This window comes from Myxocyprinus asiaticus, chromosome 13, assembly GCF_019703515.2.
Source record: "Myxocyprinus asiaticus isolate MX2 ecotype Aquarium Trade chromosome 13, UBuf_Myxa_2, whole genome shotgun sequence".
Taxonomy (NCBI): Eukaryota; Metazoa; Chordata; class Actinopteri; order Cypriniformes; family Catostomidae; genus Myxocyprinus; species Myxocyprinus asiaticus.
Window position 1 is genome coordinate 39,952,672 of NC_059356.1, and position 24,814 is coordinate 39,977,485.

The 24,814-nt window shown below is 37.8% G+C and overlaps 2 protein-coding genes across 2 annotated transcripts; both read left to right on the forward strand.

Annotated features, from left to right (window-relative positions):
• Positions 1-985: 985 nt before the first annotated feature.
• LOC127450879 (protein LSM12 homolog B-like) lies at positions 986-16,114 on the forward strand. Its single transcript, XM_051715320.1, has 5 exons — positions 986-1,187; positions 10,654-10,787; positions 10,906-11,015; positions 14,138-14,264; positions 14,778-16,114. Exons 1-5 carry the CDS (start codon positions 1,061-1,063, stop codon positions 14,871-14,873), a joined length of 594 nt encoding a protein of 197 aa, XP_051571280.1. The 5' UTR covers positions 986-1,060; the 3' UTR covers positions 14,874-16,114.
• Positions 16,115-18,659: 2,545 nt separating this feature from the next.
• LOC127450876 (slit homolog 2 protein-like) lies at positions 18,660-24,200 on the forward strand. Its single transcript, XM_051715318.1, has 2 exons — positions 18,660-19,841; positions 21,466-24,200. Exons 1-2 carry the CDS (start codon positions 19,566-19,568, stop codon positions 22,231-22,233), a joined length of 1,044 nt encoding a protein of 347 aa, XP_051571278.1. The 5' UTR covers positions 18,660-19,565; the 3' UTR covers positions 22,234-24,200.
• Positions 24,201-24,814: the final 614 nt, after the last annotated feature.

Sequence of the window (24,814 nt, forward strand, 5' to 3'; positions counted from 1 at the left end):
TCGACACCATTTGTGGCATAATGTTGATTACCACGAAAGATCATTTCTACTCGTCCCTCCTTTTCATTAGAAAAGGGCAAAAATCGAGGTTACAGTGAGGCACTTGCAATGAAAGTAAAAGGGGCCATTTTTTTTAGGGTTTAAAAGTAGTAACATGAAGCTTGTAATTGTATAAAAGCACTAACATTATTTCTTCTGTTGAAACTCGTATTATTTTTGCTGTAAAGTTGTTTAAATCATTGGTTTCATGGTCGTTTTTGGGTTAAAGGCATTATGTCATTATGGCATCGTAAGCGATTTTATCACACAATAGTCATGTTAGCATGCACAATTTTTATGTCTTGTGGCTATACTTTTGAAACAGTATTTTAATGTTTACAGATTGGCCCCATTCACTTCAATTGTAAATGCCTCACTGCAACCCACATTTTTGCTTATCTAATTTTTAGTTATTCATATTTTGTGTTTTTAATATTTTAAATATTTTATTTAATATTTGCGTGTTTGATTATATATATATATATATATATATATATATTTTTTTTTTTTTTTTTTTTTTTTAAATTCATAGAGATTATATAGATCTTTTAAGGTCTAAAATCGATAGATTTTATAGTTTTTTAAAATTGAGAAAAATTTAAGAGTGATTTTTACAGCTATACATAAAATAACAATCAAGTAATCAAATTAATCTGTCCTAACAAAAGCGACAAAACTATATAATAATGTGAAGAAATGGGCAGATGTAGTGCACACAAAGCATGTAAAAATTAATTTCGTTTAAATTCTAAACTTGCGTCTTTTAGGGCTCAAAAAAATCGTATGAAGAAATCAGGAAGATGAAGTGGTGCAATGAGGGCGTGTGTAGTACACTGTAGTAATATATTCATGATCTACCTCGACGCCATAGTAAAACAGGCGTGGTTTAATTTGTGGTGGTCCACTATTGCGTCACTTCATTCATCCCGCGGAACGCCCACTCGCGCTCCCACCCATGCTGCTGACGCGGCTGCGCGTCTTTACGTGAGGCGAATGCTGCTCCCCTTTCCTGGCGGAGAAGATGGCGGCTCCTGGACCCGGGGAGTATTTCAGCGTTGGGAGCCATGTCTCCTGCCTCACCTGCCTGGGTCAGCGCTTGCAAGGAGAGGTCGTCGCCTTTGACTACCCTTCCAAGATGCTGACTTTGAGTATCCTTTTGCCGCCGAGGCTTGTCATTGAATCGTGGGCATCCACAACTGCAAGAGGCCTGAGCTGCGGGTATGCCAAAGACATTTTCACACAGTCAAAAGCGTCCACTCTGCGTTTGCTTCCGTGTTTAGTGCGTGTCGAGTCAGGTGGTGCCGTTTGAATAATCCGATTGGTTACTAGGTTTTACACTAGCGCCATCTTTTTTAATGGTAACGACAACGAGGCTGTGAGGGATACACTTGCATCTATTCAGTGGCACGAAAAGGAAAACGCTCTTAGATCACATCTGATCCACAACTCATGTTGTCTGGAGTTCTTTGTATATTATGAATGTTCTTGAAAACATCAAGTTTAGAGTCAGAAATGTTTTCTCTCCTCCAATGTTTTGTTGGCATTTTCAAAGATGGCGCTGCTGTGAATAAGGTCTGCAAGTGTAAATAAATACCCCTGATGACAAAATGTTGAATCCATTCGTTTCAATTGAACCGGTTCACAACTTCTATTTTTAAGAATGGTCCTTGTCAAAAAATCACAAACGACTGAAAAGGTCACGATTTCATGGAAATTAATTGGTCAAAAAGTGTGGGATCCCTGATTTTTAACTCCCTGAACGGCAAGGTTCCATTTCATCCAGGTCATTGTTGAAAAATCAGTCATATGAAGCTGATACAGAGTTGAAAGTCATTGAATCATATTGGGAGTGAATGAGAGTGGACAGGCTGTCAACTGCGGCATTGTTGCTCTGCTATACAAGATCCGCGCATGCGTGTTCAGGGGGCGTCGGCTAGCCTTGAAGCTAACATCCAAATTTCTCTGCCTGCCTACAATGTCAGGCATTAACTGTTTAATGCACACTGAAATAGAGCTTTCGGTCTGATTTGTCATGTTCTCTGATTGAAATTTCCCAAGCTAATTCCCAATTTTGGGAGTATTTATGCAATTAATTTGTTGGTCACAGAAAGCTCCCTGTGTTTTGCTTGCTAACCTGCTGTACTGCCGTTACTGCTCAACATTCAAATATCAGTTATTGTAGAGAATCCCTTTGACATTGTGTAATAAGTAATCAACAGGTTTCTAGATGTAAGCATAGCCAAATATTGTATTAGTTTGCCTGATTAACAAACAATTTTCAAATTTAATGCCACTTAAGTCCCTTGTTTTAGAATGATAGTCTGAATGAGTTGTGCAAGTTATCTGTTTTGCATATTAATGTTATTTTTTTATTTTTTATTTGTAACAAACTGTGTGCTGGGATTGGTTGTTTAAATAGCCTTTGATCTGAAATTGCACAGCAAGACATGAGGATTTCCAGATATTCAAAAGAAACACGATCATTTGGCTTCAATGAAATGGCTAAATATCAGTTTTGTCTATATGTGGTTCCTGTTTGTTTTTTTGTTTGTTTTTTTTTTCCCTCCTCTTCTCCTTATGGCATTAGTATGGAGCCCCTTAGAGGAAAGGGTGGGATTTTTTATTGTTTTGCGTTCCCTAGCAATACCTGCAACTAATCGATTTTGTAAATAACCTTGCAAGGCTTTAACCATGACAGTTCCATGTGTTTTTGGTGGAAACATGTTTGTTCTATATACCATTTCAAGAATGTAATCAAAAACAAAGGAATTAGAACGGTACAGACGTATTTCCGGATCCTTTCAACAAAGTCTCTTTTTCAAGGCAAGTCAGTCCACTCTGCGGACGTTTTTGGAAAGTTCTTGGGCAGATTTGGCAGCTGTCCACCTTTTTCCTGAACGCGGAAGTGTTCCGAGATTCGACTGTTTTCAATTTCCGGTCTCCAGTGTTATCACTCGCATCAGCGTATATTCTTAGTGGTCATTTTTAAGGTATTACATTTGTAAAAATGTTCAAAAAAACGTGGCTGTATAGTGCCGATACTTGAGTCGAGATGACCGTTTTTTTTAATGACAGTGCCTCACCTGAGTGTGTAAATGTCATGAAGCGATGGTCCAAGGTTAGTTATGTTGATACCATTAACTACTTTGAGTTGTAATGACAACCAACAACAGCACAAATTAATTTTTACTCCCAAAAAACTTAAATGGTTGTTGCTCTCCATCTGGATCGCTCATTTTGATAGTTTTTAAAGTGCGTCTCCAGACCAGAAACTGAAAACAGGCAACTAGAATCATCATAGTGCCGCCCAGTTGTTGCTCAGGTAAACTGTGGATTTTTCTATGTAAACAAGTGGCATGAAAGTGCAGCTCCTATCTACTTGAATGGGGAAAGACCGAAATCTCCAAAACAGTTGGTCAAGATTACAATAAAAGAACATATTTCAAATAAGCAGTAAAATCTGACAACACTGTGTGGCGCCAACGTGTGCTCAAACTCACGCCGGGGTTCCGGGGTGTGGAGCATCTAACTTGCACCGGACACTCCCCGCTCTGTTCCTGGACCTGTAAAGACAGCAGCAGTTAGAGACCGGTCTCCTGGGGAGAGGCACGCTCTGTGTTTAAAGACAGCGGTTATGAGGCTCTTCATTGGGATCATGCGAGCCCCATCATGCAAGGTGATGATGATCTACGGGAAGGGCGTGTCGTTCCATCACAACTTGTATAATAAATTGTGTTTCTTTACCTCAGATTACGTTAAAAATGCAGTTTTACTCTCTTGTATAGCTAATGCGCATGCGTGTTCTTGAGTTGATAAACGGGCGATTTCTGTATCTAAAAGGTGATTGGCTGTTTTACCTGTAAGTCGGGTTGACGGTTGGCTGTCGTTGGGTGTTCCAGTTTCTCCCATTAATTTTAATAGAAGTGGCCTGTCTCTGCTAAATAGTCTCTGTTCTGACAAGCAGGAAATGTTCATGGAACAATGGCGTCACTTGGCGTCACCAATGAACAGTCCTTGAAATGTTCTATAGTGATATTATAGGCTGTAGTAATTAGGGGTGTAACGGTTCACTCATCTCACGATTCGGTTCGGTTCAGTTTACGATTCTTTAAACTAAGCCTGAATCAAGAAAAGTTAAGATTGTAAGTTTTTTTATTATTATTATTGCTATTATTATTACTTTAAAGACATATGCAAAAAAATTAGCACTCTTATTAAAAGTGCTTTACGATCCATCAGAGATGTACTGATAAAAAAAATCAGCCTAGAACAGGGCAATGGTGACACCAAATGGAAATATTTGCTAATTAGCTTTGCTGAAAGTATTAAATAATGTTAGATACGCTGCCTACACACTGTAACTGATTACATGCATTTAAAATATTTTAAATTAAAGCTGTATTTTTCTAAAATAATATTGTCTAATACATTTAAATATTCTTTTCAAAAACACATTTAATGGAAGTGCATGCTTATCCAGTAAAGTAATGTCCCTACTTAAACCCTACTTAAATGTACTGATGAAATAAAATCAGACATGACATTTGACAGCATTATTTTACATATTCAGCATTATATGTAGTAGATTAATATGGCACTATCATTAAGCCTCTGTAAACTTTAATTTTCTCTCGTGCAGTCAGAGCAGACCACTCGATCTCTCGCATCAGACGGACAGATCCCTTCCGGCTAAAAGGGCGCTTCTCTCTCCCGCTACCTATATTACATTCGCTTACATGGTTTCAGTTCTCGCAGATTCAGTTAGTAATCACATTTTAGTGCTCCGTGTGTGCATTGAAGCAATTTCCATGTGTTAGGTAGGCGAAGGACGTCTCGTGTATTGGATACAGATGCTTGTAAAAGAATTAAAAAAGAAACAATAAAAAAGTCTAATCTCCACTGTGTTTCGTCACGTTTTTAAACCACGATGTATCGTACCACGATACACCGTTACACCCCTAGTAGTAACTATAGATTTTGGTGGAAATAATGGATTTACCATAGTAATATTGTAGTAACCATGAAAAGTAGGGATGGGTAAAAATACTGATTTTTCCGATGCATCACAGTCTTCATTTGAACAATCTTCTCAATATCGATTCATAAATCCCAAGATCAGTCTTTTATTCTATGTGAAACCCTGCACAATACTGAGAGGAAATCACTTGCATTTGCAACTAAATTTTGCAACTAAAATGTATAGGCTATTTGTAGGAACTGGCTGGTAAATGTTCATATTTCTGTGAGCAGTAATGTGTAGTGTAGTAATGGAGTATTCAGCAGCAAGATCCTTTCATTGCATGTTGAGAATAAAAGTTGTTACATGTAATTTGTGTCCAAAGATGAGATCCACACAACCCATTTGTCATTGAATACTGTCTCTTTTAAAACCCTTTCTGTAGTCAGTTGTTGATCAAAAACAACAAAAAATAAACATTTAATTCTAATCATGCATAGCACAGATTAGTTGGAGCCATTCAAGTCCTCTCATGTTAACATGCATTTACAGATGCGTTTACAAAATTGCGTGGTTTTGTTAAAGAGACAAGAGTTTTAGCACGTGTTCAACAAATCAATGTAAATACTTGTAAATAGTACAAATTATGCAATTAAACATGTAACAAAAAAAAAAAACAAATATATATATATATATATATATAAACAGTGCCTATAAAAAAAATATTCACCCCCCTTGGATGTTTTTATATTTTATTTTTATGTTGAATCATAGTGAACTTTATTTGGCTTTTTTGACACTAATCAACAGAAAAAGAGTCTTTCATATCAAAGTCAAAACCCATTTCTATCAATTAGTCTACATTTATAACAAATATTGAACACAAAATATTTGGTTGCATACATATTGTAAGTATTCACCTTCTTCAAGTCAGTATTTAGTAGATGCACTTTTGGCAGCAATTACAGCCTTGAGCCTATGTGGATGGGTCTCCATCAACTTGGCACATCTGAACAATGCAAATTTTCCCCACCCTACTTTGCAAAACTGCTCAAGCTCTGTCAGGTTGCATGGGGAATGTGAGTGCACAGACTTTTTCAAGTCCTTCCACAGATTGTCAATTGGGTTGAGGTCTGGACTCGGACTTTAACATTGTAGTTTTGAACCCATTCTTGTGTAGCTTTGGCTGTATGCTTGGGATCGTAGTCTTACTGGAAAAAAAAATATTCTCCTAAGTATCAGTTCTCTTGCAGACTGCATCAAGTTTTCCTCCAGAATTTCCCTGTATTTTGCAGCATTCGGTTACCCCTCTACCTTTACAAGCCATTCAGGGCCTGATGCAGAGAAGCATCCCTACAGCATGGTGTTACCATCACCATGCTTCACGGTGTATTTTTGATTATGTGCAATGTTTGATTCGCACCAAACGTAGTGTCTTGTTTGATGGCCAATTTTGGTCTCGTCATACCATAGAACCTTCTTCCAGCTGAGTTGTTGTATGCACTGTCTCTCCCATCTCAGCCACTGAAGCTTGTAAGTCCTTCAGAGGAGTCATACGTCTCTTGTTGGCCACCTTCACTAGTCCCCTTCTTGCACGGTCACTCAGTTTTTGAGGACGGCCTGCTCTAGACAGATTCACTGCTGTACCATACTTTTTCCATTTCTTAATTACTGACTTCACATTACTCAGAGGGATATTCAGGGACTTGGAAATTTTCTTGTGTCCATCCCCTTGATTTATGTTTATCAAAAACCTTTTAGCGTGGAGTGTTTGCTTCCAATTTGCTTGGAATGTTCTTTTGTCTTCATGGTGTTGTTTTTCCCAAGATACTGACTTGTGGACCTTCCAGAGACCAGGTGTATTTATACTAAAATCACTTGAAACTCCTTGACTGTGCACAGGTGATCTCCATTTAATTAATTGAGCAAATTTTAAAACCAGTTGGTTACACAGTGAAGATTTAGGTGAGTTGCATTAAAGGTGGCGAATGCTTTTGCAGCCAAAAATTTTGTTTAATATTTTTTTATAAATTTAGTCTAATTGGTAGAAATGTGTTTTAACTTTGATATGAAAGTCTTTTTTTGTTGATCAGTGTCAAAAAAGCCAAATTAAGTTTGCTTCAATTCAATATATAACAAAATATAATATATACAGTGCATCCGGAAAGTATTCACAGCACTTCACTTTTTCCACATTTTGTTATGTTACAGCCTTATTCCAAAATGGATTAAATTCATTATTTTCCTCAAAATTCTACAAACAATACCCCATAATGACAACGTGAAAGAAGTTTGTTTAAAATCTTTGCAAATTTATTAAAAATAAAAAACGAAAAAAAAAAATCACATGTACATAAGTATTCAAAGCCTTTGCCATGACACACAAAATTGAGCTCAGGTGCATCCTGTTTCCACTGATCATCCTTGAGATGTTTCGACAACTTGATTGGAGTCCACCTGTGGTAAATTCAGTTGATTGGAAATGATTTGGAAAGGCACACACCTGTCTATATAAGGTCCCACAGTTAACAGTGCATGTCAGAGCACAAACCAAGCCATGAAGTCCAAGGAATTGTCTGTAGACCTCCGAGACAGGGTTGTATCGAGGCACAGATCTGGGGAGGGTTAGAAATATTTCTGCAGCATTGAAGGTCCCAATGAGCACAGTGGCCTCCATCATCCGTAAATGGAAAAGTTTGGAACCACCAGGACTCTTCCTAGAGCTGGCCGCCTGGCCAAACTGAGCGATCGGGGGAGAAGGGCCTTAGTCAGGGAGGTGACCAAGAACCCGATGGTCACTCTGACAGAGCTCCAGCGTTTCTCTGTGGAGAGAGGAGAACCTTCCAGAAGAACAACCATCTCTGCAGCACTCCACCAATCAGGCCTGTATGGTAGAGTGGCCAGATGGAAGCCACTCCTCAGTAAAAGACACATGACAGCCCGCCTGGAGTTTGCCAAAAGGCACCTGAAGGACTCTCAGACCATGAGAAACAAAGATTGAACTCTTTGGCCTGAATGGCAAGCGTCATGTCTGAAGGAAACCAGGCACCGCTCATCACCTAGCCAATATCGTCCCTATAGTGAAGCATGGTGGTGGCAGCATCATGCTGTGGGGATGTTTTTCAGTGGCAGGAACTGGGAGACTAGTCAGGATCGAGGGAAAGATGAATGCAGCAATGTACAGAGACATCCTTGATGAAAACCTGCTCCAGAGCGCTCTGGACCTCAGACTGGGGCGAAGGTTCATCTTCCAACAGGACAACGACCCTAAGCACACAGCCAAGATAACAAAGGAGTGGCTACGGGACAACTCTGTGAATGTCCTTGAGTGGCCCAGCCAGAGCCCAGACTTGAACCCGATTGAACATCTCTGGAGAGATCTGAAAATGGCTGTGCACCGACGCTCCCCATCCAACCTGATGGAGCTTGAGAGGTCCTGCAAAGAAGAATGGGAGAAACTGCCCAAAAATAGGTGTGCCAAGCTTGTAGCAGCATACTCAATAAGACTTGAGGCTGTAATTGGTGCCAAAGGTGCTTCAACAAAGTATTTAGCAAAGGCTGTGAATACTTAGGTACATGTGATTTTCTTCTTTTTTTTATTTTTTTTTTTTATAAATTTGCAAAGATTTCAAACAAACTTCTTTCACGTTGTCATTATGGGGTATTGTTTGTAGAATTGAGGAAAATAATGAATTTAATCCATTTTGGAATAAGGCTGTAACATAACAAAATGTGGAAAAAGTGAAGCGCTGTGAATATTTCCGGATGCACTGTGTGTGTGTATGTGTGTATATATATAAACATCCAAGGGGGTGATTACTTTTTATAAGCACTGTGTGTGTATATGTGTATGTGTGTGTGTGTGTGTGTGTGTGTATATATATATATATATATATATATATATCTCTTATGGATTGAATACATTGATTTATTAAAAAAAGAAAAGGGAAAAAAAAAAAGCCAAAATGTTGAATACCCAATAAAATATTAGTAAAATTAACATTTTCATAATTTACCTAGCTAGAAGGTCCCCTGTATAATTAACAGCATTAACTTGGAGATAATTTCTTTCATATGTAAGCAAAAGGGACATTATAACTGAAATGTACCCATATGAATGGATAATGGAATTGGAATTGAATTGGGAAATCTGTATCAATACCAAGCCCTAATGAAAAGTAACCATGGTTAATCTTGTGGTTACTATAGTTTTATGACAAAAACCATGTATAAAATACCATAATGACCTCAAAGTTTTCCTGTATTATTACTATGGTTTCACTATGAATATCATGGTTAAAATATGGTATCTGTAGGAAAACCATGGTACATTTATTGCGAGGGAACGTGAAACTTATTGCAAGGCAGTGCAAAACAATTCGCTGCGAGGGAACGCACAACTTATTTAGAGGGAATGCAAAACTTTTTCAGAAAAAAATTACTTCTCTGTTCTGGCCTGGGCTTCTTACTATGGTCATAAATGGTCTGAAAAGTTCAGCCCTCTTTTTGCAAGTTCTCTCTCTGTTGTTTAACAGAAAGCCTATGTCACCTAGAAGCTGTTTAGAAAAGTTTTTATTATTATTATTTTTATTATTGTTATGAAATGCAATGACAGTAATTTATTTAAAAGTGGCTTAAGTATCCAAGTACTTTTGATGACATGGTGTATAATGAATTGCTCTGTATGAGACTTGATTTTAGTTCAATCTGTTTTCTTTGTTAATGGTCACTGAATGTTGTCATCATTCTCAGTGCTTTAAACATCAGCTGTGTGCCTGGAGTCAGTAGGTTAAGGAATGACGAATTAGCTAACATTACTAGCTTGCTGTTTTGATTGGCTGATTTCCGGTTCAAGCATTAAGAAGAATTGTGTTTACATAATACATCTTAGAAAGTGTCAGTCTGCCCAAATCTTTTTTTAATTTTTTCCTAATTTCCGTCTCGCTCCTCTTTTTTTTGTGTGTACTTTATGTGGCTTTGTTCATCGGTCGCTTAGTAAATATATAGAGCTTGTTTACTGCCAATTTTAAAATTAATACAACCCGCTGCCGTGTCTGAGCGGACTAAAGCGTGGTTACTCGTTTCACATGACACAAGGCATACCAGCAAAGAAAAGGCCTGTTTAAATCTAAGAGTGAACAATTGTCATGATACTAAATTATTACTGCATTTATAATTTTTTTCTGAAAATATGCAATATACCTCAGAGTATGCATTAAAACACTGGAATTAATTACTGCCATGATCGTATATACCCCAAGTACACTCTCCCTTCAGTTGAATATAGGCCATATCTAATTGCGCTGTCACTTAAGTAAGCTGCCTCCACCTGGAAGCCTTATGAAACGTATCTCCTTAGTGACAGACAAGCATGTCATTTTATCCTGTCTGTTAACATGAGAGGCGATCCACAACACTGGAGTGGACATCAATGCACAAACTGTGGGTTACAGCTGACACTACCTACAGCATTGATCCCACATAATACCCCAGCATGCTTCCTGTCTATGGGCATCTGTCGGTCTATTTCTTTCAAAATACATCATTCTTCACTGCTGTTTTTTATAATTTTTTTTTATTTTTATTTTTTTACTTTCTGTAATCTGTACACTGTTTTAACAATTACGCCAAACAGCTGCCTTGACTGCCATCATCAGAATGTACCCCGTCCAGTGGTAAACCCAATGTCAGCGATGTGGTTTTGGTTAACTTGGCCTACGTGTCAGAGGTGGACATCATCAATGACCGTGCCGAAACCCCTCCCCCTTTAGCATCTCTCAATTTTAACAAGGTAAGCCCAAAATTTGGACAGTTTCTGGTAATCAGAGCTCTATTACAGTATAATGACTCCATCTTTAGACTAATATTTCTCTTTTTGTTTTGCCTTTGCCATTTTCACATCTGTGTAGCTTGTGAATAGAGCACGGATGGAAAAGGAAGACAAGTTGTCACAAGCTTACGCGATTAGTGCTGGTGTCTCTGTGGAGGGCCAACAGCTGTTCCAGACCATTCATAAAACGTGAGTGGGGCTCAAATTGGAGTGATGTTCACAGATATTGATATGCTCACTTTAATTTGCCTTGCCATTGACTTGAATTACCCTGGAAAGTCTTTGGACCTCTCCTTCAACGGTCTTATCTAGAGGTAGATCAGTATATTGGTTTTACAGGTTAAATTGTGCTGATGGTTACTTTTTGGAACTGTCGGTCATTCAGCAAAAATCTAAGACGATAGTTGCCATTAGTATGTGTGTATATATACACCGATCAGCCACAACAGTAAAACCACCTGCCTAATATTGTATAGGTCCCCTTCGTGCCACCAAAACAGCGCCCACTCGCATCTCAGAATAGCATTCTGAGATGCTGTTCATCTCGCCACAATTGTACAGAGCGGTTATCTGAGTTACCATAGACTTTGTCAGTTCGAACCAGTCTGGCCATTCTCTGTTGACCTCTCTCATCAGCAAGGCATTTCCATTCACAGAACTGCTGCTCACTGGATGTTTTTTGTTTTTGGCACCATTCTGAGTTCATTCAATCAAATCAAATCACTTTATTGTCACACAGCCATATACACAAGTGCAATGGTGTGTGAAATTCTTGGGTGCAGTTCCGATCAACATAGCAGTCGTGACAGTGATGAGACATATACCAATTTACAATAACATCAAATTAACACAGCACAATTAAACATCTGTTATGCACATAATTACACCCAACAGTATACAAATAATAACATACACTGTACAGTATACAATACGCACTATTTAGATACACATTAATCAATAAAAATAAAAAATAAAACTATATAAAAAAGTGTGTGTGTGTGTGTGTGTATATATATTTATATATAATATAGAATGTACAGTATTGTACTGTATTGACATTCAGGCTGTCGGTTGATAGTCAGTTGTTAAGAGAGAATATAATATAATAATAATATAATTTATGACAGTCCAGTGTGAGATATACGAATAAGGGTAATAAAGTGCAGTGCTGATGTATTTGATCGTGGGAGATTCTAGAGACTGTTGTGCGTGAAAATCCCAGGAGTTCAGCAGTTACAGAAATACTCAAACCAGCCTGTCTGGCACCAACAATCATCTATGCGATTTATCCAAGCAGCCAATCGTGTGGCAGCAGTGCATAAAATCATGCAGATATGGGTCAGGAGCTTCAGTTAATGTTCACATGAACCATCAGAATCGGGAAGAAATTTGATCTCAGTGATTTGGACCATGGCATAATTATTACTGCATCTGTAATTTAATTCATTTTGGACTCTTGTAGCCTCTTTGTATGTGCCTAACATAGTAAGGAAAGGCTAAGACATTTTTTAACATTCTTTAAATTGATGTTAAAAAACTATCAGCTGGTTTATCAGTTATCAGCCTTTTCCACCACCATGGTTATCAGTCAACCTCTAGTCCTATCACACTAATTGAGATAGATATCTGGAAACAAAGTCATGTTAAGAAGCATTGTTCTGTTTAGAAGGTGTAGTCCACAGCATCACAGATTAATTAACAAGCAGATGTGCAGTTGAAGTCAGAAGTTTACATACATACACTTAGTCTGAAGTCATTAAAACTCATTTTTTAACCACTCCACAGATTTAATATTAGCAAACTATAGTTTTGGCAAGTCGTTTAGGACATCTACTTTATGCATGACACTAGTAATTTTTCCAACAATTGTTTACAGACAGATTGTTTCACATTTTAATTGACTATATCTCAATTCCAGTGGGTCAAAAGTTTACATACAATAAGTTAACTGTGCCTTTAAGCAGCTTGGAAAATTCCAGAAAATGATGTCAAGCCTTTAGACAGTTAGCCAATTTTCTTCTGATAGGAGGTGTACTTAATTGGAGGTGTACCTGTGGATGTATTTTAAACTCAGTGCCTCTTTGCTTGACATCATGAGAAAATCAAAAGAAATTAGCCAAGACCTCCACAAGTCTGGTTAATCCTTGGGAGCAATTTCCAAATGCCTGAAGTTACCACGTTCATCTGTACAAACAATAGTATGCAAGTATATACACCATGGGACCACGCAGCCATCATACCACTCAGGAAGGAGAAGCTTTCTGTCTCCCAGAGATGAACGTAGTTTGGTGTGAAACGTACAAATCAATCCCAGAACAACAGCAAAGGACCTTGTGAAGATGCTGGAGGAAACAGGTAGACAAGTATCTATATCCACAGTAAAACGAGTCCTATATCGACATGACCTAAAAGGTTGCTCAGCAAGGAAGAAGCCACTGGTCCAAAACCGGCATAAAAAAGCCAGACTACAGTTTGCAAGTGCACATGGGGACAAAGATCTTACTTTTTGGAGAAATGTCCTCTGGTCTGATGAAACAAATATGGAACTGTTTGGCCATAATGACCATCGTTATGTTTTGAGGAAAAAGGGTGAGGCTTGCAAGCCGAAGAACTGCTGCAGGAGGGACTGGTGCACTTCACAAAATAGATGGCATCATGAGGAAGGAAAATTATGTGGATATATTGAAGCAACATCTCAAGACATCAGCCAGTAAGTTAAAGCTCGGTCACAAAGAGGTCTTCCAAATGGACAATGACCCCAAGCATACCTCCAAAGTTGTGGCAAAATGGCTTAAGGACAACAAAGTCGAGGTATTGGAGTGGCCATCACAAAGCCCTGACCTCAGTCCGATAAAAAATGTGTGGGCAGAACTGAAAAACCATGTGCGAGCAAGGAGGCCTACAAACCTGACTCCAGTTACACCAGTTCTGTTTGGAGCAAAATTCCAGCAACTTATTGTGAGAAGCTTGTGGAAGGCTACCCAAAACGTTTGACCCAAGTTAAACAATTTAAAGGCAATGTTACCAAATACTAACAAAGTGTATGTAAACTTCTGACCCACTGGGAATGTGATGAAAGAAATAAAAGCTGAAATAAATCATTCTCTCTACCATTATTCTGACATTTCACATTCTTAAAATAGTGATCCTAACTGACCAAAGACAGGGAATGTTTTCTATGATTTAATGTCAGGAATTGAGAAAAACTGAGTTTAAATGTATTTGGCTAACGTGTATGTAAACTTCTGACTTCAACTGTACCTTGAACAGAATGGATCATCCGTTTTCATTCCGTTTGTCTTAACCTGCAGCATCAAAGACTGCAAATGGCAGGAGAAAAACATCATAGTGATGGAGGATGTGGTCATCAGTCCTCCTTACCAAGTGGACAACTGTAAAGGCAAAGAGAGCAGCGCTTTGAGCCACGTGCGGAAAATAGTAAGTCGTAACTGCACTCCATATGACTGTTCCTTAAACATACTTTGCTCCATTTCAACCCTGCTGAGAAGATTAAATTAGTTGTTTTAGTTGCATTAAATCTAGAGTAAAACCTTTTCAAGTTTGACAAAATCCTGTGAAAATATTTTTGTCTTCTGGGAAAAAACAAAAAAATTAATCAAATGTTGATGACTCATGTTCGCAGGAGTATATTCAAATTTGTGTACATTCAAATGCTGTATATTATGAGACTGTACTGCCCCCCCCCCCCCTTTAATTTCACCTGCCTCTGACTAGAAAAAAGCAAGTAGCAAAGCATGGTTAGTTGCTATTTAAAAAAGGATGAGCGTTTCTAAATGTCCCGCCCCAATGACAGAAGTTATAAGATTAAATAGTTAATCAAATCCAACTATGAGTTTATTATTCTAACTGCTTGTTGATAATGTTTGGGTGTTATGGTTTTTGTGAGGTGTGCATTTTCTGCTGTGCTGACCCTCTACTCTTCGTCAACAGGTTGAAAAACATTTTCGAGATGTGGAGAGCCAAAAATCAGTGCAGAATTCACAGCAAGCACAACAAACACAGAAGGACTCTGCTATATCATCATGAGCTCGGGCTCTGAGAGAGGGAACATTTTGCTGACAAAGGAAGTGTTTTTTTTGTTTTAAATTAATATTTTCTGATGTTTGTTTGTTTTTTTTTTTTACCAATCACGAGACAAAGGTTGACATAGCTGACACTCAGCATTTTGAGAAGGAATGACGGTCCTACACATCTGAAAAGAACAACTGCTCCCACTGACAAAAGAGGCCAAAAATGTACCACTAGACCCCAATGTACTTATTTCTCCATTCCTTAACTCACCTACTTGTTCATTTCATTACAACTTGATTAGCCACCAAAATTTTACCATTTGAAACTGAAAAATGTGCCACAAAATGTGTGCGAGACTGGAAGAAAAACTATTTTCTTGAGTTATAAAGCCCCTCATACTATAACTTTTGTTTGATTTACTTGGTGGCACGCACATGGTTTATTTGTATTTTTTTAGCTGTTGACTGGTAGGATGTAAGGAAGAGTTGAAGAAGCAGTATGGGAAATTGAATTGCACATCTACCCAACGTCTCATTTTCTCAAACAATTTTTTTTAAAATATATTGTTAAACGAAGGAGAAACACTCTTGAGTACTGTATGCATCCTTTCAGTTTACAAGTTTTCTCGACATTCAGCTCTAGGGGCAGTTGACAATAATGGAGAGCCAAGACTGGAGAAATATGTTTGGCAGTATATTTTGTTGTAATTTCCTTCCATATTGGTCCTGTGCTTACCATTTTAAATACCTCTTCCATAATGGGACCATTTTCTAAGACGCAGTGTATGTAGATTTATGTGTATTATTTTCAAACACATCCAAATGCAGTGACGGATAAGAGACTCACGCCTCTCTTTGACTTCCACACATTCTCCAACGATGGTCAGTTTTCTTTAGATATGTGACGGCGAAAGCCAGCTCAAATCTTGCTCTTCTCTCGTGACAGGACTGATGTATTTTCTGAACAGTAGTCTTTGTAATCACCTTTTTGGAAAAAGGAACCGTTAAAACGATATCTTGTCATGTTAAGAGACTGGGACAGGGAGATATGGGTGGCAGTGGCTCAAAGCCGAAATCCTCTCCATCCCAGCCTTGTGAACCTTGTAGCCTGATGGAGGCTCTAACAGTGGCGCCAAGATGTGACACGCATCCATGTTGACATACCAGTTTATATCACTGTGTGTTAACGAGTTTGCTGATCACCTATAGGTTTTTATTTTAAAATATTAATGGTTAAATAAAAAAAGAAAACTCAAACTGTTTTTTTTTTTCATTTATATTTTATGTACAAATGAACTGTTATTCCTGTTTACCTTGTTGCCTATCTTTATTACCACCTATTTCTCACAATGATAATACCTATCCATATTTGATTTTTAATTTTTTGTTTTCTGCAACAGTCTCAGACTAGTAAAAAGTTTAACTTACAATATATTATAAGTTGGTTTGTAATTTGTAGTGGGGAAATCTCCACTGATAGAGAAATTTAGTCTGAGACTAAGCTTAATCTGTCCAGAAAATTGGCAATTAATGCTTGAAATACGATTCAGAGTAGCAGCGACTATGATATGCAAGAAGTATGTAACTAAATTTTTTCCAGTCCCAATGAGTAGGCTATACCAGATACAGTATAGTACCTTGGTGGGCCCCATTATCACAGGGTCTGGAACGACCAATACTTAAACTTCAACCATTTTTGAATATTTGAATACTTTCTTGAAATGACAGTTTCTCAGGTTTTCCAGCAGATGAGGTTACAAAAAAAAGAATGTTAACTAGCCATAGCAACAAATCAATTAATGGACTCATGGTCCACTGGTTTTCAGACACTACTTCTTTAATAGTAACCCTATACTCTTCCATGATCACATGTAATGGAGAAAGGAAAAGTTAGTGACTCATCGTTTTCTCTAGAAATCAAAGGTGATTCCTTGCCATTGTGTAATGTGAATTTAATATCTACAGTCAAGACAAGCACTTGACAGGAATGAAAGATTGATGTTGAGAAGATTTTCCATTATTCACACACAAACTTATGCATTATTGAAGCACACATGGTCTCATATTTCTGCCCCCGACCCTCTTGACACAAATAGGTTGTGTCGACGTGATGTTGGGGCACTTTTTGCACACAGTTTGCAGTGAAGTTTAGCCCAAAACATACTTGAGTTTAAGGCAGCATATAGACCTTATTCATAGTAGTGGCATATTTTATTTTTGACAGGAATGAAAATGAGGCTGTGAGGGACAGATTTACATTTTTAATGACAAGAACTATAAAGCTCCCAATCACAACCCATGTTTTCTACTGAAAAAATGTTTTGGAAAGCGGTTTTCTTTTTTTTTAGTGTTCATCAGCAGAATGATTAAAACACTTTAGGCAACAGTACAACCTATTGAAAAGACTAAATCTGAAAGTCAAAAATTAAATATGGTGCCATCCTTGATTTTTGACTGGAATGACAACGTGCCTTTGAGGGATAGATATACAGACTCTTCGATGGGCTGTGCTGTAATTTAAAGTGTTTTTGGATCGTTCTGCTGACAAAACATTGAAAAAATTGTCTTTCCAAGAACATTCAGTAGACAAAAAACTCCAGACCACATGAGTTGTGAAAAATCATATGGGATCTAGGAGCTATATACAGCTTTGTTCCGTGCCTGCCATTGAAGATGTGGTGAATCTGTCCCTCACAGCCTCATTTTCATTCCGGTCAAAAATCAAAGATGGCGCTACTGTGAATGAGGTCTCGCGGCAGTATTGTGAAGGCCATTATTACACCTTTAGTTTAAAATGTTACACGTCACAATAAGAAAAGAAAAAACTAGTAGTGTTTGGTTTATAAACGAATCAGTGTTTTTGAAAGATTTTTTTAAGTGAACCAGTCATTTTCATTTACTTTCATTTTTTCTGTCATGAACAACTTTCTAATGAATCAGTTTAGATGGTGATTCAATGACTCATTCAAAATAATAAAGACGCTCCGTAATCGACACCGACTGTCGAAAATATATAATCTCCAGTAATGGTCACTGAACAAAGCTAAACTTTGTGGTGAATGGATTCAAAACTCCATTCACTGGGATGAATCAAAATCCCCACCACTGGAAAAAAAAACTAAACTTTGGCGGTAAGTGCGTATAATCAGCGCGCCTCTTGAAAATCCTCTCCAGACGAGGACATTCTAAAACGAATAACGTGAAAAACGCTTAATGTGGCTTAAAGGAATAGTTCACCCAAAAATGAAAATTCATCATTTACTCATCCTCATGCCATCCCAGATGTGTGTGGCTTTCTTTTGCAGAACACAAATGAAGATTTTTAGAAGAATATCTCAGCTCTGTAGGACCATACAATGCAAGTGAATGGTGATCAGACCTTTATAGCTCCAAAAATCACATAAAGGAAACAGAAGTTATCCATAAGACTTCAGTGGTTAAATCCATATCTTAAGAATGGATGTGACAGGTGTGGGTGAGAAACAGATCAATATTTAAGCCCTTTTTTTTTTTACTCTAAATATCCACTTTTACATCTGAAATTCACATGTGGTGCCTGTTTAGTTTCACTTTCACACCTGAAAGTTAAAGATTTTGAAACTACAAAGGTCTGGTCACCATTCAGTTGCATTATATGGACCTACAGATCGGAGATATTTTTCTAATTTGTTTGTGTTCTGCTGAAGAAAGTCATACACATCTGGGATGGCATGAGGGCGAGTAAATGTTGAGAGAATTTTCTTTTTTGGGCGATCTATCCCTTTAATGTACTAAATCAGTGGTATTTGAAGACCAAATTCTGTTTGCACCTTATTGATGATTCATATTATACTGTATACAGGCAAGCAGATGAGCCCAGAATCTGAGTTCCAGGAATATGCCACATAATTATGTGTTATGTAAGAAATATATTAGAGGTGCTTTGGGAAAGTTGGTATCCACGACTAATTTCTACATTTTAATTTTGGTGGAGATTGTTGCGTGTAATTGAACTATTGCAGTGGACAATGTGAAATTGTATATAAACTTGATAGAGAGAGACAGAGAAAGGGAAATGGATAATACAGGGTAAGGTTATACTAGGACAGCGGTTGTTTATAGAGCAGCGGATTATACCCAGATGTGACAGGGAACGACAGATAGAAAGCGCATGCGTACCTGAGCGCGCTGGCGCATCGTTTTAGTGACGGAACCGCGTCTAGAGAAAGTTGCTGTTTTGACAAAACTACGTTTTACGTATATTTACAGGATATAAAGAACAAAACGATTACTCTTAAACGTCTTAATGGTAATACTAGCAGTGCTACTGTTACAGTGGTGTAATTTTCCTTTCCAAAAACAGTAAGTTCTCTGTTTTGTAATTGTGTTGTTGCGCGTTGAGTCTTTCGAAAATAGAGAGAAAAAAACTAAAGAGTCACATATGGCTTTAAGGCGATTAAATGCTCCGGACTGATGGCATTTCAACTGCACATTAGACTGCGAATATTCTGGTCATCTGTTAAAGCTCTAGCCGGTCATTTGATTTGTACTTTTTTTTCAGTGCATTTCCTAAAATATCTACTGGGTGTATCAATATATAAACAATTTTTTTTTATGGTAACTTAAATGCGTTTATTATCACAGAAATCTCTCCCGTAATAAACTGACGATCCGTTCATTTGGCGCAGAGCCTTGGGCATCAACGTTACGCTTTGCAGATCGCCAGATCATGTTACTGTCCATCGCGTTGCTTTTACTCTTTCTGTCTCCATCGAGGAGTTCAAGGCTGTGTAGTCACCTCTGCCAGTGCTATGATCACTCAGACTTGGTGGATTGCCATGCCAGGGGTTTTGAGGATGTGCCTCATGGACTTCCTCATGGCACCTGGCTTCTGGACCTGGGAGGAAACAAGTTTACGGAGATCCGGAGTCGAGCTTTCGCTGGACTTTGGTCTCTTCGTATTCTCGTGCTGTCGGACAGTAGCATCCAGGATCTACAAACACACGTAAGCGCACTCATTCAATCCACATAGTCTGTGGTCCAAATTCTGTCATTTGGGAGTTGCACTGTCAAGTCTTGATCTCAATATTAACTGAACAGGGTAGCCTACATAAAGGAATATTGGTTCAATACAAGTTAAGCTCAATCGACAGCATTTGTGGAATAATGTTATATATATATATATATATATATATATATATATATATATATATATATATATATATATACTAAATATATATATATATATATATATATATATATATATATATTGTGGTAATTAACATTATTCCACAAATGCTGTCGAGTGAGCTTAACTTGTATATGTATATATATATATATATAAATATATATATATATAAAACAAAAACAAAAATCCGGGTTATACCGTGAGACACTTACAATGGAAGTGAATGGGGCCAATCTATAAACGTAAAAATACTCACTGTTTCAAAAGTATAGCCACAAGACGTAAACAGTAAGCGTGTCAACATGATTTTAGTGTGATAAAATTGCTTACTAACATTTTCTATGTGAAGTCATATCCAATTTTTCAACTTCGTTGCTGTTCTTTTAACAAACGGCACTAACATGTTTAGCTAGTACGTAAATATTGCATATATTTAAAGAATCCTAAATGTATAGGATTGTAAATGTTAATGTATATAAATGTAAATAAAAAATGTATATTTTGCATTTTTCTTATTAAAAATAATTACAAATGACATCTGCATAAAAACCTGAGTGAAAAGTTGAACTGAAAATTATACATGAATTTCTTAGAATTTGACATGTCCCACTTTTGCTTTAATGGTAGTATGTATTCGAGCTGGCATGGACTTGCATTGTGGAGAACTTAATGATCCAGGTTCAGGGACTAAAAACAAAATGTTTTTCATTTCGGTTCGTTCTGAGCGGAAACAGTATTTTTTGTCTTCCGGCTTTGGCATTCCACAGACTCCTAACCAAACAGTAACCAGTTAGAACGAAATAAAATAATGGTTTATAATGTTCATTTTAAAATGACAGTACTTTGTGCTAAGGGTTTGTGATTTACCCATTGCAGTGTTGCCAAATCTCACAAGAGAAACAAGGCACCTGTTTTGGAAAAACAAGCTAAAATTAGGGACTTGCCTCACAAAATAAGCCAAAAAAATAAATAAAATCCCATGTGGGGGAATTTTCAGGATAGAAGTCATAGCAAGCAAAGTATACAGTAGCCTATATAAAGTAGCCTAACGTCTTTTCAATAAATGTATTCTTACTACTAAATACATCCCCAAAAATATGATAAATATTTAAAATATTCATTTGGCAACCTAAAATCAATTAATAATAATAATTAAAAATTAATTAATAACTTTCCTTTTCGGTTTTCATTTTCATTCCTCTCAAGGTCATCCCAGGTCGAGCATGATTTGAGAATTTTCCAAAGAGCATATTGTTCATGCTTCAGCGTAAGCAATCGAATCTGAGGAGTTAACATGGTCACAAATTTGCTCACATTTTATTAGTGACCTTGAAACGGCAGTGCAATATCTTAATTTCACATCATAAGTTCTTAAAACTTGTCAAATGTGATTTTAGATCCAATGTGGTCTCAGATATTTGTATGTCAATTTCCCATGCAGGCATTCTACTCTCTCTCTTTTTTGGAGAAGCTGGACATGAGCCATAACAATCTCACTCTGATACCTCCTAATTTCTCAGAGAGTCTATCGTCCCTGCGTGAGTTACGACTCGACCACAATGCACTGGTGCTGCTCAAGTCCCCAGGCTTAGAACATCTTGAGAACCTTGAGAAGCTGGACCTCAGTCACAATAGTATCCACTCCCTGGAACCTGGCGCATTCCGTGGCCTGTCCCGCCTGCGCCACCTTTACCTGCAAGGAAACCGCCTGTCTGTTGTGCGGCATGGCTCTCTTACCATGCTACCCGGGCTAGAGGTGCTGCTCTTGGGGAGCAACAACATTTCTCGGATTGAGGTAAATGCACTAGCACCACTGCACAGTCTGTCTCTGTTGGGTTTGGAAGGGAATCATCTGGAACACCTGAATTTTAAGACCTTCTTGAGCTTGCACACGGCTGCTACACACCTGCAGTTGGCTGGAAACCCCTGGAACTGTGACTGCGACCTGCACCGTGTCTTCAGCAAGCTGCTCAGTGTACGCCATCTCCACGTGGACGACTATCACAATGTAACCTGTCGGGAGCCCTGGCAGCTTGCCGGAGCCTCTTTGGCTTGGGTGGACAGCCAGTTGTGTGTGGCTGAGACCGTTACGGTGTTGGTCATCACTGTTACTGTGATTGTGACCGTATTTGGTGCTTTAATCATGGCGGAGAAAAAACGAAAGAAGAGAAAATACTGGGAGAGTGAGGGGGAATCACAAGAACAATGAGCTGATTTTACAAGACGCTTCTCTCTCATGACAACCAGCTGCCCTGCTTTGGCGTCCCTTCCCCAGCAAAGAGTAAACACAGATGGAATGGATCTTTATAGTTATAGATGTAAGGAACTGGTTTGGTATCATCAGTTCAAACTGGGTTGATGTGGTAATGGAGTTGGAGGATCGCAAATTGTCCATGGACAGAAGCTGGTAGAACAGCATCACAATATGCAATTTGTTATCATGAACACAAATTATTGACCGGTTTCAGTGACATCACTTAATCCTCAAAGCCGCCATATTTGTGACCAACAGCGGGAGGAAACAATGGCGGTGAATGGAATAAAACCCGTGAAACGATATCCTGAAAAAACATAAAAATTCCTTTTGATCCATGGCAAGTCTCAAGAAAAGTTCATACAGGTCTGAAGACAGCACAAATAAAGCCATTTAAATATATTCTATCCACGATTCATGATGTGTAACCGATGACACTGGTGATACACCCACCAGTACATCACCGTAAACTCTCATTCAGAAGTTACAACTGTTTTGTGTTGTTTTCAGGTCTGAGTTGGTCACAATATTACAAAACGTCTGCGATGATCCCATTTGTATGAATGTTAGAGCTGCTTTTAACTCCTGAAGAAGGCTTTTATCGCATCTCAGACTGCAGCACATTGAAGGTATATGGAATTTTGGTTACAAACATGGCAACGTGACGGTCATATAGTGACATCACATGAAACAGGTCAATATGGGGAGGGGGAGCTCAGATACTGTTTGTTGGTCTCAATTAATTTTTTGTTATTTTTTTTTAGTCCTGAAAATTCTGTCAACTCAAGCTCATGTCATTCCAAACACATGACTTTCTTTTTTATGCAAAGCACAAATGGACAAATCGTAATGATTATTCTGGTCCGTCTTGTCAACACAATGGCAGTCAATAGGGACTTTAAAAAAAAAAAAAAAAAGACCCAAAAGCATCATAAGTATTATAAGTATTATATGCGACTTGTTCGTCATATTCTTTTGAATTCATTTTTTTTCAGTGAAAATCTTGACATCCGTTGTATGTTTGTGAACGCTATGAGAGAAGCTATTTTAGCATGATAAATGTCCCGACACAAATGGATTAAGTAAAGCTGACAAGAAACTTTTTAGTTCAATAAACTCAGTTCATTTAAGTTCCCTTGCTTACATGGGATTTTTTAGTAATATGAACATGGGAGGATTGAGTAAAACTGAAAATATTGAAAGTTCTTTTTTTGAGTGCAGTACAGTCTTCCACATATCAAACAAAGACATCTACAAACCACTGTCAAGTTTCAGGGCCGGCACTGGCCAAATTGAAGCCCTACGCAGAGTTCCGCGATCCTCAGACAGGGGTGGGGAGGTGGGGGGAGGGTGCTAGGTGATAATGTGGTGCGAGCTGTGAGGCGATCATCTGTGTTGTGCAACTGATATCGGGTCCTTGAATAAAGTATAATGTGTGAGGAATTGCAGCTGGTGGAGTGTCTGGTGCCCCCCTAGGTTAAGTTGGTGCCCCCAAGGGAGTTGGTTCCCTATATGCAGATAGCATAATATGCACATAGGGAGTGGCAGTACTGTCTAGTTTGACAGCTGTAGACATATTAAATTATGACTCATGCATGCTGATTTCATGCCTATAGGATAAGGATTGTTGAATGCTTTTGGAATGTGATTATAATGCTGCTTTGTTTTTCCACAGACAGTATCCAGAATTGTAGTTAACCACAAGTTTTCTTTGGAGACATTGGTCCAAGTATGTTTAAAAAAAATAAAAAATAAAACAGGCATTAAAACGAAACAAAGCAAACACCTTGCATATAACTGTGTCGGGCATTCAAAAGTTTTCACATTTGATCTGTATTCTCTCTCTTCTTGTAATAACAAATGTCTTTCCCCTACAGCTTCAATCTTGTGATGTTTGTAAATAGTAATTTACTTTAATATGTCAACAATTATGTTCAGTAGTTCAATAAAAACAAAACATATTTAGATATATTTAAAAAATGTTGTATGTCCTAGCCTTTTTTTTCTAACAAAAGATTACAAGACAACTCTCTATCATCTTTCCATGGTCAAAAAGGCTGTTAAATTAATTTTCCCATGGGTTGTGTATATAAAGCCCCAGAGGCATGCAATCTCTGCAGCTGCAGTCAAAGGATTACACATCAGTTAATGTGCATGGTTCCTCAAGCACCTTGATTAAACTTTCAAATCACTTTAATGATATACAGTACTTATACACTACAGTACTACACTTATTGTTAGCTCTAATGCATAAAATAGGGATGCCTGCTAGAAAATTACTGAGAGCATTCTTTATTTATTTATTTTGAAAACTTAATTGTGATCAATGTATTATATAACAATTTATGCATAAAATAATAAATGATTCCATGCCCAACAAATGCTATAATTTAGTAACAACATATATACAAAATGTATCTGCAGACAGTAATGTACTCCTTGAACAGAAGTGAGTTGCATTTCTGTGCCACAGGCTTGGTGTTAAACCACTGGATTTTAAGCAGATTTATGTGGCGATTTTTGTGGGGAAAGAAAG